Below are 13,405 nucleotides of genomic sequence, written 5' to 3'. Positions count from 1 at the left end.
AACCAGATTGATTATATTTTTTGCAGTCAAAGATGTAAAAGCTCTATACAATCAGCAAAAACAAGAAAGGGAGCTGACTGTGGCTCAGATCATGAACTCCTTATTGCCTAATTCAGACTGAAATTTCATCTCTAATTTTTTGGAGCCTTCAATTAACACTTGCAATGAGACATTAGAAGACTTGATACCTCATTTCTCTCATATCTCTTCTGCCCCTTTCAATAACCCAGATCCTACTTGGTATCTCTATTCCTCTTAACAACCAAAACTTCTGAAAAGCACTAATCCACAACCAATCCAAACAAACAATTCAATTCATTCTCTTGTTGATAAGCTTAGGAAGAGTGGTGGGGATTGGAACAGGGACTGCAGGACTCATTACCTCTTTAAACTATCACAGCCTCTCTAAGAATCTTACTGAGAGCCTAGAAGTAGCTGTTGGCCTTATCACTCTCCAGGGCCAACTAGATTCCCTGACAGATGTGGTCCTTCCAACCAGGAGAGGATTAGACCATCTCACAGCAGAAAAAGGAAGCCTTTGTCTTTTTCTAGATGAAGCCTGCTGCTTCTACGCCAATAAATAGGGTGTTGCAAAACAGGCAGCAAGGAATCTGATAAATAGGGCCTCAAGAATACATCAACACCTTAGTAAATCATGAGAAAACTGCTTAAGCAATTGGGATTGGATGCCATGGGTCCTACCTGTGCTGGACCCCTTCTCATATTAACCCTTATTCTGACTTTTGGCCCCTGTCTAATGTGTCTTTTCTCAAACTTCCTGAAGGGCTGCCTATGAGCCTTTACCAGCCAGACTGTTCATGAGCTACTTCTAACTCGCTCCAATTATCACAAGCCTCGAGCCCACTCTGACTTCCCTTAAACCACATTCCAGCCTATTCTTATCTTACCCCATGACAATGCCCCAAACTGTTGCAGGAGGGGGACCCCTTCCAGGGCCCGAAACTGGGCTCTTGTCTAACACTCAGAAATGATTTTCCAAGGAGAGACGTGCTGACAAAGCAAGAGATTTTATTGGAAAGGGTACCGGGTGGAGAGCAACAGGGTAAGGGAACCCAGGACAACAGCTCTGCCACATGGCTTGCCGTCTTGGGTTTTATGATGATGGGATTAGTTTCTGGGTTGTCTTTAGCCAATCCTTGTGACTCAGAGTCCTTCCTGGTGGTGCATGTCTTGTTCAGCCAAGATGGATGCCAGAGAGAAGGATTCTGGGAGGTGGTTGGAAATGTAGTGTCTCCTTTTGACCTTTCTGAACTCTTCTGGTTGGTAGAGGCTTATCAGTTCCATGTTCCTTACTAGGACCTCCTGTTGTAAAATAATTCATGCAAATGTTTACTATGGTGCCTGGCCAGGGTGTGTGGTTTCAATCAGTGTGCTTCCTGTGACAAAACCAGCACAAAGCAGATACAGAAGCCTGACCTTCAGCCCCTACCCTATATCAAAAAGGCTGCAATGTTAGGGTTCACAAGGGGCTCATGGCATATAGTTAAAATATGGCCCATTGTGGTGCCCTGACAAACAAGAGATGAAGTCACAGTGGCCACATTGCCCTGGTGGGCATCCTGTTTCCCCTAAAGGCAATATCCTGTTTCTCCCTGCTGGTGCCAGTTTCTCAAAACTATGTGACCACCTAACTGTGAGATCCCTTCAACTACATGACCAAAAGACCCCAGCTGCAGGCTAAAAATAAACTAAAGCCCCTTCCCTTCGAGGCATGATTACCCATCAAAAAGTATAAGATGGGTTGTCTGTAAAGGGAGGGCACTGGTTTTTCTCTAAAGCCAGTTTTCTTTTTCTTTCTTTCTTTCTTTCTTTCTTTCTTTCTTCCTATAATGAATCTTTTTCTGCCTGAATGCCTGGCTTACTTTCTTTTTCTCCACGGCCAACTTACCCAACACTTCAAAGCCAAGCAGAGTAATGGAATCAACCATAGTTCCTGAATTAACCAGCCCTGAAGCCCACCCCATCTCTGATTTCTGATTTAGTTAGTTAGTTAAGTCGCTCAGTCATGTCTGACTCTCTGCCACCCCATGAATCGCAGCACGCCAGGCCTCCTTGTCCATCACCAACTCCCGGAGTTCACTCAGACTCACGTCCATCAAGTCAGTGATGCCATCCAGCCATCTCGTCCTTGGTCGTCCCCTTCTTCTCCTGCTCCCAATCCCTCCCAGCATCAAAGTCTTTTCCAATAAGTCAACTCTTTGCATGAGGTGGCCAAAGTACTGGAGTTTCAGCTTTAGCATCATTCCTCCAAAGAAATCCCAGGGCTGATCTCCTTCAGAATGGACTGGTTGGATCTCCTTGCAGTCCAAGGAACTCTCAAGAGGCTTCTCCAACACCACAGTTCAAAAGCATCAATTCTTTGGTGCTCAGCCTTCTTCACAGTCCAACTCTCACATCCATACATGACTACTGGAAAAACCATAGCCTTGACTAGATGGACGTTAGTCGGCAAAGTAATGTCTCTGATTTTGAATATGCTATCTAGGTTGGCCATAACTTTTCTTCCAAGGATTATGCCAGCCAATATATTCCCTTATTACTTAAGCCATTGGAGTTTGGGGTATCTTTTACCTGCATTTGAAAACATTTGAACTAATGAAGAGTTCTTCATATCTCTTTAAAATAAATCCCGAGATTTATCAGAACACCTGTGTTTTCATGCTTCCTGCCAAAAAAGTGAATCGAGAATAAATAAATGAATTTCTCTTTTATCAGGTGACAGGGAGGACCTCTGCCTATATCTAAAGTTCCCACTTCAAGAAATGGAAATTCACTGCATCCCAAGAATGTGAAAAACCCCTGGAATGAATTATCCTGAAAATGACAAAAGGAGGGTCAGAGGAAATGGGATGGCCCCCAGGTGGCTTTTTTCTGTGCTTCCTTTCCCTTTTGAGGGAGAATCAGTGCTCATGTTTGAACACTTTCCAAGAGATCACGTTGGGGAACATCCATGTGTGAGTCAAGGTGGAGCGCGACCCTGTCTCCTCCTCTACTGCAAAATATTCTGGGTTCACCCTCCAGCTTTACTCCCCTAGGAAGTCAGCCAAGGTGGAATGCCATCTGGTTCACTGAGAAATGCTGCTCCTTGGGCGAGAGATGCTTTCTCATTGTGGGGAGGCCTGGGAACTGACCATCTGCATCCCTGGAGGGAGGCCATCCTCCGGCAGCCCTGCTCCCAGATACTTTCTTTAGTGAGTTTCCCTGGTCCAGTGCCTTCCCTGGAGGGAGGGGGAGACCACCCATCACAGAGGTTCAAGGTCTACTCCACCAGATATGAAGTCTCCGCCTTCCTCTGCTCAGCCTAGTCTCCTCTGAGGGCCTTGAGCAGTGGAGGGAGCCAGGGCCCCCGGGAGGCCAAGACAGAAAGCTGGCTCCTTCCCAACCTTGATATTAGTGCCACTCCGTGTCAATTTACCCCCTGTGTCCCCATTCCTGTCCTGTCTTCTCCATCCCCACACCTCCCATTACAGCTCAGGCCCCAGTGGATGGCTGAGATGGAATTCTTTTCTTCTGAATGTGATGCCATGTTTCCAGGCTCACACTTACTTGGTCCAACTGCCACATTCCTGCAGTGTGATCTTCCTGAAATTCCTAACCTGCTTAAAAACCTTGTGGAGAAAAGCCTTGAACCCGCCCAAGACCCATCTCCCAGCCTGGTCCCTCAGCTGCTCCTCCAGTGATTCTCAATCTCCTGCCTGACCCAGCATTACCGGTTGGGGCACAGACTTCGATTACTGTGGGGCTGAATGGCTTGCCTGCTCACTCTGCCTGAAGTCAGTCCTGGAGGGAGGGGCCAGCAAGTTTCTAGAAGCCCCAGCCCCACCCTGGCCAAGGCGCCTCTGCCCCTGAGCCCTCACTCTCCTTCTGGTTGACATCCCACCATGAACAAATTTTTCTCACACCCATTTTTACTTTATTTTGTTCATTGGCCGCACTGGGTTTTCATTGCTGCTCAGGCTTTCTCTAGTCATGACCAACAAGGGCTACTCTGGCTTCCCTGTGTGGATGCTCACTTCTGGCTCACCCTCATTTTTATATGCCTTCCTCCCTCTACTGCACAGGTGCCTTTGGCCTTACTTCTCTCAGATCCCTGGTGCCCAGCAGAGACCCCAACACTCAGCACTCAGCTATGTGTGGGTGGAGCGGGACAGGATGAAGTCAAGGAAGGGAGAGGCCAACTTGGATCAGACAGTGTGGGAAGACCACATTGAGGAGGAGGTACTTGGTCTGAGAACTCCGAGTTGCTTGGTGTTTCAAGGGTTTGAGGAGCTCACACATAATACCCCTTGCACAAGATTGGAATTGTTTATGGGATAGCAATGTCGAGATCAACCGCACCTTTATCACTAGCAGGGACTTGGACAGTGAGCTTGGGCATCACAGAGAGTTCATCACTTACCCACCCAGTCACAGGCTGTGCGACTGTGGGTCTCCCCGACAGGGTATGAAGGGACAGGCAGCTATTCCATAGAAGAAGTTGGGAAGGGGTCACCCAGCCCCTTCCTCATCTGATTTCCTCTTTCCACTGATTTGGTGACCACCAATCAGACATCACCCCAGTGTCTGCCCACTTCTCTTTTCTACCACTGAAATGTGCAATGCCACCCTTTCTCCAAATTTCTGCAGGTATCACACACGATTTTGCTGACCTTGGGGTTCAAGATGTTCCACTACATCCCAGCTCAACCCATGATGGAAAATCTCCTCTAAGACGGGAGTAGGCAAACCACAGCCTGCAGAACAAATCCAGGCCGAGGCTGGTTCTGTATAACCTGTGAGCTGAGGAGGGCTTTTACATTTTTTTAACGGGTAAATAAATAAAAAGAAGCAGAATGTTTCATCGCCACATAGGAAAAGTTCATGCAATTCAAATTTCTAAACTTGTAGGGAATGCAGCTTTGCAGGTCACTTCCTTCTTGCCCAGGGTGGCTTTCATGCTCAAGAGGATGGTTGAGTGTTGAAGGAGACCAGATGTCCGGGTAAGCCTGCATTCCTACACTCACCATCTGGCTCTTATCCAGCCTTGCTCTAAGGATTTCCGGTTCTTTAATTTCCCAGTGGCTGACTATTGGAGATCTTCCTCTCCACCCTGTCTCCAGGGCCTTCTTCCTTTCTCCCCCAGCCTCTTCACACCCCAGAGATGTCCCAGAACATCCTAGTCGTTCTCTCCTGTGGAGTGTATAATTTTTTTTTTTTTTTTTGTACAACCTGCAAGGAAGTCAGAGTATGTTTCATATAAAATAAGCAATTTCAACTGTAAAAAGTAGGTCCCCGGTAAGATGCTCGCTCACACAGCATGTCAGTCCACTCATTTTCCTTTATGCAAACTCGTCGATATTTCTTGATGGTGTGCATTTAGTTTATTATTTGCCTTCACCATTTTTAACACAACAGAAATGGGAATTTTTTCTCCTTTGCATTTTATTTACCTAAAAAGCAACTGAAGAAAAGGGATGGCGTGTCTGATGCAAGGAAGTGAAATTGAAAGTGAAATTATGTAAAAAGCAAATAAAGTTCCTGATCAACATAGATAGATATCAGTTTAGTTCAGTCACTCAGTCGTGTCCGACTCTGTGACCCCATGAACCGCAGCATGCCAGGCCTCCCTGTCCATCACCAACTCCCAGAGTCCACCCAAACCCATGTCCATTGAGTCGGTGATATACTGACTCTGAAAAAAATGGAAGCTGATGGCAGGTGATATCTGAAAGTGCTCAGCCTTGATGGATACTACACAAAATAATTACAATGGCAAGAAAAATCAAAAGGCATAGGACAAGAAGAACAAATATTTTGGTATGAGAAACGATCCAGGCTTTGAGTCGGAGGAGTGCCTTGAAGACACAGTTTCTCTCAGCCTCTTTCAAGTCTTGCTTTTGCTTTGCTACCTGCAGCCGTACCTTGTCCAGGTAGCGCCTCTGATCTTCCCCACAGGCGCCACCCCCCATCTGCCAGAGCATCTGTGCATCAAAGAAGAGATCGTTGGTGAGGAAGGCGCCCTGGTGCTCCCGCTCCAGCTCCTCGATCACGGCCATCAGCTGGGCCAGCTGCTCTCTCTGCTCATCCCCAGAGGCCCGATTGTTGAAGGCGCAGTACCTCCGCCCGACCTCCCGGACCAGGCTCCTCAGCCTGAGGTTATCTGTGTTTGCCACGTACTCATCCAAGGATCCGCCCGCCAAGTCCTCCTTGTGAGTGAAGAGGATGACCATGTATCTCTCGGCTCCTGCCCCAAAGACCTCCTTCACCCTGGTCACGGCCACCACGTCCTGCTCGGTGAAGCGCCCCAGCTGGGTCACCAGCAGCAGCACGTGGGGCCCTGGCACTGACAGCAGATAGCAGGACCCAATGTTCTGGTACACCTCTTGATCCTGGGCCCCGGCCTCAAAGATGGGGGGTGTGTCCACCACCAGGATGCTCCTCCCATTCCACCTGCCTGTTGCCCTCTGACACTTCCTGGTCACCGACTGGGCCCCCAGCTTGGACTCAAAGACGGGCTGGCAGAGGATGCTGTTCCCAGTGGCACTTCTCCCGCTGCCTGTTTTTCCTACCAGGATGATCCTCAACGAGGAGGAGGGTTCAAAGCCCTGATGTTCTGTAAAAGAAAAAAGAGAGAGAGAGAGAGAGAGAGAGAATTATCTTGTTTTACCATACTAGTGATTCTTTTTTTTTTTTTTAATTTTAAATTTTTATTTACTCTTGAAGCAGATAACAAGCTGGCTGAAAACTCAATATTCAGAAAACTAAGATCATGGCACCAGTCCCAACATTTCATGGCAAATTGATGGGGAAACAATGGAAACAGTGAGAGAGTTTATTTTCTTGGGCTCCAAAAGCACTGCAGATGGTGACTTCAGACATGAAATTAAAAGATGTTTGCTCCTTGGAAGAAAAGTTATAACAAACCTAGACTGTGTATTAAAAAGCAGAGACATCACTATGCCAACAAAGATCTGTTTAGTCAAAACTATGGTTTTTTCCAGTAGTCCTGTATAGATGTGAGAGTTGGACCATAAAGAAGTTTGAGCACCAAAGAATTGATGTTTTTGAACTATTCTCTCCAACTGTGTTGGAGAAGACTTTTGAGAGTCCTTTGGACTGCAAGGAAATCAAACCAGTCAATCCTAAAAGAAATCAACTCTGAGTATTCACTGGAGGGACTGATACTGAAGCTGAAACTCCAATACTTTGGCCACCTGAAACGAAGAAGAGCTGACTCAGTAGAAAAGACCCTGATGCTGGGAAAGACTGGAGGCAGGAGGAGAAGAGGACAACAAAGGATGAGATGGTTGGATGGCATCATGGACTCAGTGGACGTGAGTCTGAGTAAAGTCCGGGAGATGGTGAAGGACAGGGAAGCTTGGTGTGCTGCAGTCCATGGGGTCTCAGAGGAGGACATGACTGAGCGACTGAGCAACAAGATGATGAGCACTGTTGTTTCAGTTCCAGGTGTGCAGCAGAGTGAGTCAGTCATTCCTATGTGTGTATCTTTTCTTTTTCAAATTCTTTTCCTATTTAGATTATTTAGAATATTGAGCAGAGTTCTCTGTGCCATACAGTAGGTCTCTGTTGGTAAAGCTAGTGATTCATAAGATTTTTCTGTCACTGACCTTTCATGGTATCTCATGAAAGCTATGGACCTCTCTCTGCCAAACAGTGATATGAAAATCGTACAGGTGTTTGCATACAACTTTGGGTGGCTCTTGACTGGTAGGAAGCCCACATTGGGAGCCCAAGCTTGGACCCATAGCCAAGAGCCAGAACAGCTACACTATGAAGGATGCTCCAAGGACTTCTTCAGGACCAATGAAAATACAGGTTTTCAGAAAGAAAAGTGATCCTTTGCTTTTCCCATGATGTTACTTAGGCCAGTTTCATGCTAATCTCAGGTGAAATTACAAGGAGGTGAGGATAAATCATAAATGAGAAAATATTATCATCTGCTTTTCACCCACCAGTTCCCAGGCACACAGACTGCTCATCACAGTCATCTGAACCCTGGGAGTAAAGGAAGTCTCAGATGTTAGAGTCTCAATGACCTCCCACTGAGGACCAGCCGAATGTCCCTGGGTTTCTGCTCTTAGGGTAGGGATTTGAATATTGGGAAGGCTTGTGGTTAATGTCAGGGACAGAGTCTGACAGATGACCCTGGATGGGTGGCTGAAGAAGAGATGATAAGAATGTTAGAAATACATATTTTGGAAAGATCATTGCTGTCGCTGATAGAATTATAAGAAATTATAACAAAAGTGGTGTTGGCGAGGTCACTCTGTACCAAGAGCTAAGTCTTCTAGGGATGAAGAGAGTGAGAATGCAAGGATTTCTGGAGTTCTTATAAGCTCAAATGAATTAAATTCATTCTAGGCTCCTAAAATCTGTTATTTTACGCCTATACAGTCCATGGAATTCTCCAGGCCAGAAAAATGGAGTGGCTAGCTATTCCTTTCTCCAGTGGATCTTCCCAACCCAGGGATCGAACCAAGCTCTCCCTCATTGCAGGTGGATTCTTTACCAGATGAACCACCAGGGAAGCCCAAAGAACACGATAGCTACCTTTTTCTCCTGCAGTTTAAAATAATTGGGTTTCTCTTCTGTCTTAATATTTGAGGTCAGGGAGTGGAGGAGGGAAGACAGTGATTTTCGCCTGGTGCCCAGAAAGTTTGAGAATTTGGAGGGTTTCTTACCTTCAGCCATGGTTCCGTATCTGCTCCTCTGAAGTCCTTCCATTCGCTTCTGGAATAAAAGGAAGAAAGGAATAAAAGCAAGTGTCCTTATAGGAGCTGGTAAGGCCTGAGAACACCTCCAATTTAGACAGCCAAAATAATTATCCTTACATGAGTCATTTCCATTGCTAACTTTCTAACTTATACTTTGCTTTCAAATATCCATATATAACTTTAAGCAAGGCGGGTGATGCTAGGTTATGTTAACACAGTGAACTCTTGCTTTTTTCTCATTCTACAGGAAAGCAAGAAATGTTTGAATACACATCAGTTGATTATCTCCCTTCAAGCTGAAAAGGTGTGAAATATAGAAAGCCTTCCTCTAGGAATGAGAAGCCGGGCTTTTTATTATTTTATTATTATTATTATTAGAATCAGAGTAGGCAAACTTGCTAGACTAGAGAATAAAAGTTGCCTTACTGTAAATGAATAGTGCTTTGTTGAATTACCAGGCATTTCCAATCCCAGAAACTCTTTGTATCAGATGAATATTCCAGTGGCAAAGAGGAAAGTACAATGCACCTTCCAGTGGGAGTGTGGAATTGGGGTCCAGGGCTCCTTTGAGGATGGACATGAGAGGGAGAAGGGGAAGAGGCCCGAACATGGTCACCACCTCCTTCCCTCTGAGCAGCTGGGGGGAGAGAAACTGGTGCCCTGACTGAGGGACAGCAGCAACATTTGGGACAAATTCAGGATAAAGTCATTGCCTGCTCAGTTTTAAATCAAATGTCTTTAAATCAATAGCCACTTTTAAAAATCCCAGTCAATGTCACCAGAAATTGGCAAAACCGTGGAGATAAAGGTTTCATTCAGCTGAGGCATGCTATTGTGTCATTCTTCTTGGTGCTAGAAAAGATAAGCGTCCATTAGAAAAGGCAAGCCTGCAATGTGCAACTATAATTAAGATGAACTCTGAGCCTGTATTTTACTTCGTCAGTTTTAAAGATTATGCAGTCATGAAACAAACATTTTAAGGAGAGAAATACACAGAAGAAGGAAATGAATGCCCACCATTTGCAATGAACAAATCTCAGTATTTTGGCATTGTTATTGCTGCTATTCTGTTGGACTGAAAACATTAAAAGAACATTACACATACAGCTCCATGTCTTTATTTTTTAACTCCTCCACTTCCCAGTCTCATTCTCACTCTTCCTTTCAGGGGTAATCAGTATTCCGAGATGTTTATGTCCCTTTCTCAATCGTGTATTTACACTTGTACACACATCGGCCTATAGTTAAGATATAGTACTTTTTGGTATTTCAATCTTTTATGGAAGTGACATTATTTATGTAACATTTTATCCAATTCTTTCTTAACAAACATTTGGAGTTCCAAATACATCCTTGCTACTACCAAAAGTGCTGCAGAAGAGTCCTGCACACATCTTGTGCATATGACAATCTCTGGCATGGACAGCTTCCACCTGACTAGATGTTGCCAAGTCCCACTCCAGGACACTTCTGCTATCATGCTGGCAGCAGCCACATGTGAGCATCCCTTAAATCTTCACTTACACTTAGTAATACTAGATTTTTAATTTTTTGGTTACCCTTTGGAGCATACATTAAAATGTCTTATGTCTTAATTGGTTTAAACTTGCATTTTATTGATTAACATTGAATTCATAATGGTTTTCATAACTGATTTGCTTATTTAGCTTGATTCTGGTATTCCTACCTTTTCTACATTTTTCTATTCACTCCATCGGGTTGCACAGAAATGGTCCCCATTAGGGAAACCATCCCTTGTCACACTGTCAGAATATATTAAGACAACTTCTTTCCTTTCCTTTTTCTCCCACACCCCTTTCCCTTCCTTCAGCCCCAGAAAAGCATTTTCCTCACCACCTTTTCCCACATGCTGTCCTTGCCTCTGATAAATTATACTCCAGCTTTCGCTAAAACTGCAAATTCTCTGACATCATTTCTACCTCAGATGAGATTTTCTATATATTTGAATCAGCATATCAATGTGGTAAAGGTGATGAAGATAGTGGTGACAATGTTGATGAACTTTACCATCATAATAATCCTCTGTGCATTTATTTTAAATTTTAAAGTTTCTTTCATGTTCATTCTTTTAATTGTTCTTCAAAATTCCCCATGATGTGACCAAGATAGGCATTAAAATTTCTATTAAAATATTGGGAAACTGAACCTTAACTGCTCTGCCCATGATCACACAACTGCCATGGGGCTAAGAGTGAAAAATGGCACATTTTGCCTGCATATTCTCCTAGATTCATCAGGGCAGAAAAGTGATTATAAAGTCAACCAGTCTCTTGGAACATCACATACTATGTTGCCATCCCTGGTCAAGACAAAACTGAAGCCAGCAGGCTGGAAGCTTGCCCTAAAACCAACAAAGAGAAGTGCATTGCGAAATTTTGGGTGCATTTTTTGTTTTTTAATTCAAAATAAAATTGCAGGGGACAGAAGTTGCTCAGAATGGAAGGATTTCAGTTTTAAACAATCTGGTGTTTTTCTGTGGCTTGATGATCAGTGTGACCCAAATGGAGCTCTGTGGCTGCCACAACGCCATCAAATTTCCAGTTGGTGAGCAGAGGTGCAGCACCATTCTCCTGAACCATCTTCTGAGAGGGTCAGGCCGCCAGGGAGACACAGCCTGTGAAGAACGGATTTTTGGGGGTGGATATTAACAAATACCAAAGTGTCCAGAGACTAGTCAGAAAGAATATTGACGTCGATGCCAAAATGACAGGATATTAAAAGGACTGAATCAAGCCTAGGAAGAGATCCAGAAGCATTGTAAACCCTGAGCAATGTGTCAATCGCAGTGTAAACAAAAGTGGGGGAATGAAGAATGAAGGCGGATTTCTTCTCCACAAAGAAAATCCTAATCCTCCCCAAACAGGATCAGAAATCATGAGAGAGATGGTGTGTGAGCAGAGATTATACAGGTATCTGACAGGAACAGCAGGAGGATTGAAGCAAATGAACATCGTGTACCTTCTGATCTTTAAATTGGACGAACCTGATGTTATCTTGACAATACATTATTCTATCAAACCGTGGGAAAGCAGGCTCTCTCATGTATGCTGTTTTTGGAAAGGTAAAAATATTTTTCATTTTCCTCATTTATGAGTCTCTCCTTCCCGGTGTGCCCCTGTCCCTCTGTTTCCCAGCATCGCTGGTTTCACAGTTTAGCATCATAATTTCATAACACGGCGCTCATAGGGGGTTGACAGCAGACCAAGGGATGGTTCCTGTACACTCTGGGGTCTCTCTGCCATAGAATCGAGTTCTACATCATGTCGCAGGAAACGTGTGGTGTCTCTGGGGGAGAATGGGGTGGCTTTCAGAAGATCAAGGTCTTGGAACAATATCCACTTAAAGGTTTCATTGGGAACACGTGACTCATTGAGGGTACTCATCCTGTGGAAGGAATGGATTCCTGCACCCTGCCGTCTCTGGGAGGTGGTGCTGTTAGTGACTATTAGTGAAGCTCAATGAAACCCTGTGAAGCTTATGAAAATCAAAGGAGCTAAGAAGTAAGCCACAACACGGAAAAGATCGCAGCCCTGTGGAAAGCGATGGGCTGTGAACGCGGAGTGAGCGGTTCCCAAACCCGCTTCAGTCGCACTGGGACCCCGCTGTTGTCCATAACGCTCTCCATCGGCACCGGGTTTCATTGACAGGGAAGCCCAGAGGCATGGAACCGGTGTGAGGTCGCACCACAAGTCAGTAGCCCTGACTCAACTGCTGGCTCCAGACGCCCTCCCCAGCCCCAGCTCCCCTCCTGCTTTCTTCTCGCCGCCCCCCTACCCCGCCCGCCCCCAGCCACCGCCGCCTCCCCAGAACCCCGGGATCCCCGCCAGGGTCCCCTTACCAGGCACGGCGCTGCGGGCTGGATGCGGGCAGGTCAGCGGGAGCGCGCGGCCGAAGGCTGCAGGGCACGACTGTAGAGGAAGGTGGGGCTGACGGAGGGCGCCCCTTGTCCCCTCCGGGCGGCGAGAAACTGCTGCGGCCGGCGAGAAACTGCTGCGGCCGAAACCGAGAGCACTGGGTTCTAGGCGTGCGCGCGCCAACCCCGGCCCCGAACCTCCACCCCCAACCCCCGCCGCACTCAGGGATGCTTCCTGTAGAAGACCCCGAGCGCCTCGCCCCCCTCTAATTTCCTCTTTAAGACGTGAGAGAAGAAAAGAAGTGATGTTTGGATTGTGAGAGAGAAAAATATGGACACCCCCCCCCCAAGTCCCCGTCCCTCATCCCCTCGTTGCTAAAGCCCACTGGTTGCCTCTGTGGGAGTGTTGGGTTTTCGCGGAGAACTTTTTTACCTTCTGTGCAAAGCTGGAGCAAGGTGCAGAACAGGATAGAATGGAACCCTCTTCCTTTCCAGAAACTCCACAGAACTGGGAGGCAGAGAGCCACTGTCCTTGTCTTTTGTTTTTTGGGTTAGAGTCTAAGTCTGTTCTTAGAGAGAGAGTGTGTATGTAATTTTTGAGGAGTGGTAGGCAGTTCTTTTTGACTATGTGGATCACAACAAACTCTGGAAAATTTTTCAAGAGATGAGAATACCAGACTAACTTGTCTCCTGAAAACTGATGTTTTTGAACTGTGGTGCTGGTATGTGGGTCAAGAAGCAACAGTTAAAACTGGACATGAAACAACTGACTGGTTCAAAATCAGGAAAGGAGTAC

At 45.7% G+C, this 13,405-nt stretch overlaps 1 protein-coding gene across 1 annotated transcript; it reads right to left on the bottom strand.

Annotated features, from left to right (window-relative positions):
• Positions 1 to 1,012: 1,012 nt before the first annotated feature.
• LOC101122778 (GTPase IMAP family member 5-like) lies at positions 1,013 to 12,666 on the bottom strand. The gene is made up of 3 exons (XM_042249021.2): positions 12,595 to 12,666; positions 8,703 to 8,751; positions 1,013 to 6,613 (listed from the first exon to the last, which is right to left on the bottom strand). Exons 2-3 carry the CDS (start codon positions 8,743 to 8,745, stop codon positions 5,736 to 5,738), a joined length of 921 nt encoding a protein of 306 aa, XP_042104955.1. The 5' UTR covers positions 8,746 to 8,751; positions 12,595 to 12,666; the 3' UTR covers positions 1,013 to 5,735.
• Between the last annotated feature and the right edge of the window lie 739 nt (positions 12,667 to 13,405).

The sequence above is a fragment of the Ovis aries genome, chromosome 4 (assembly GCF_016772045.2).
Source record: "Ovis aries strain OAR_USU_Benz2616 breed Rambouillet chromosome 4, ARS-UI_Ramb_v3.0, whole genome shotgun sequence".
NCBI lineage: Eukaryota > Metazoa > Chordata > Mammalia > Artiodactyla > Bovidae > Ovis > Ovis aries.
Note: the sequence above shows the minus strand (reverse complement) of the source record. Positions and strands in the feature narration are given on the sequence as shown.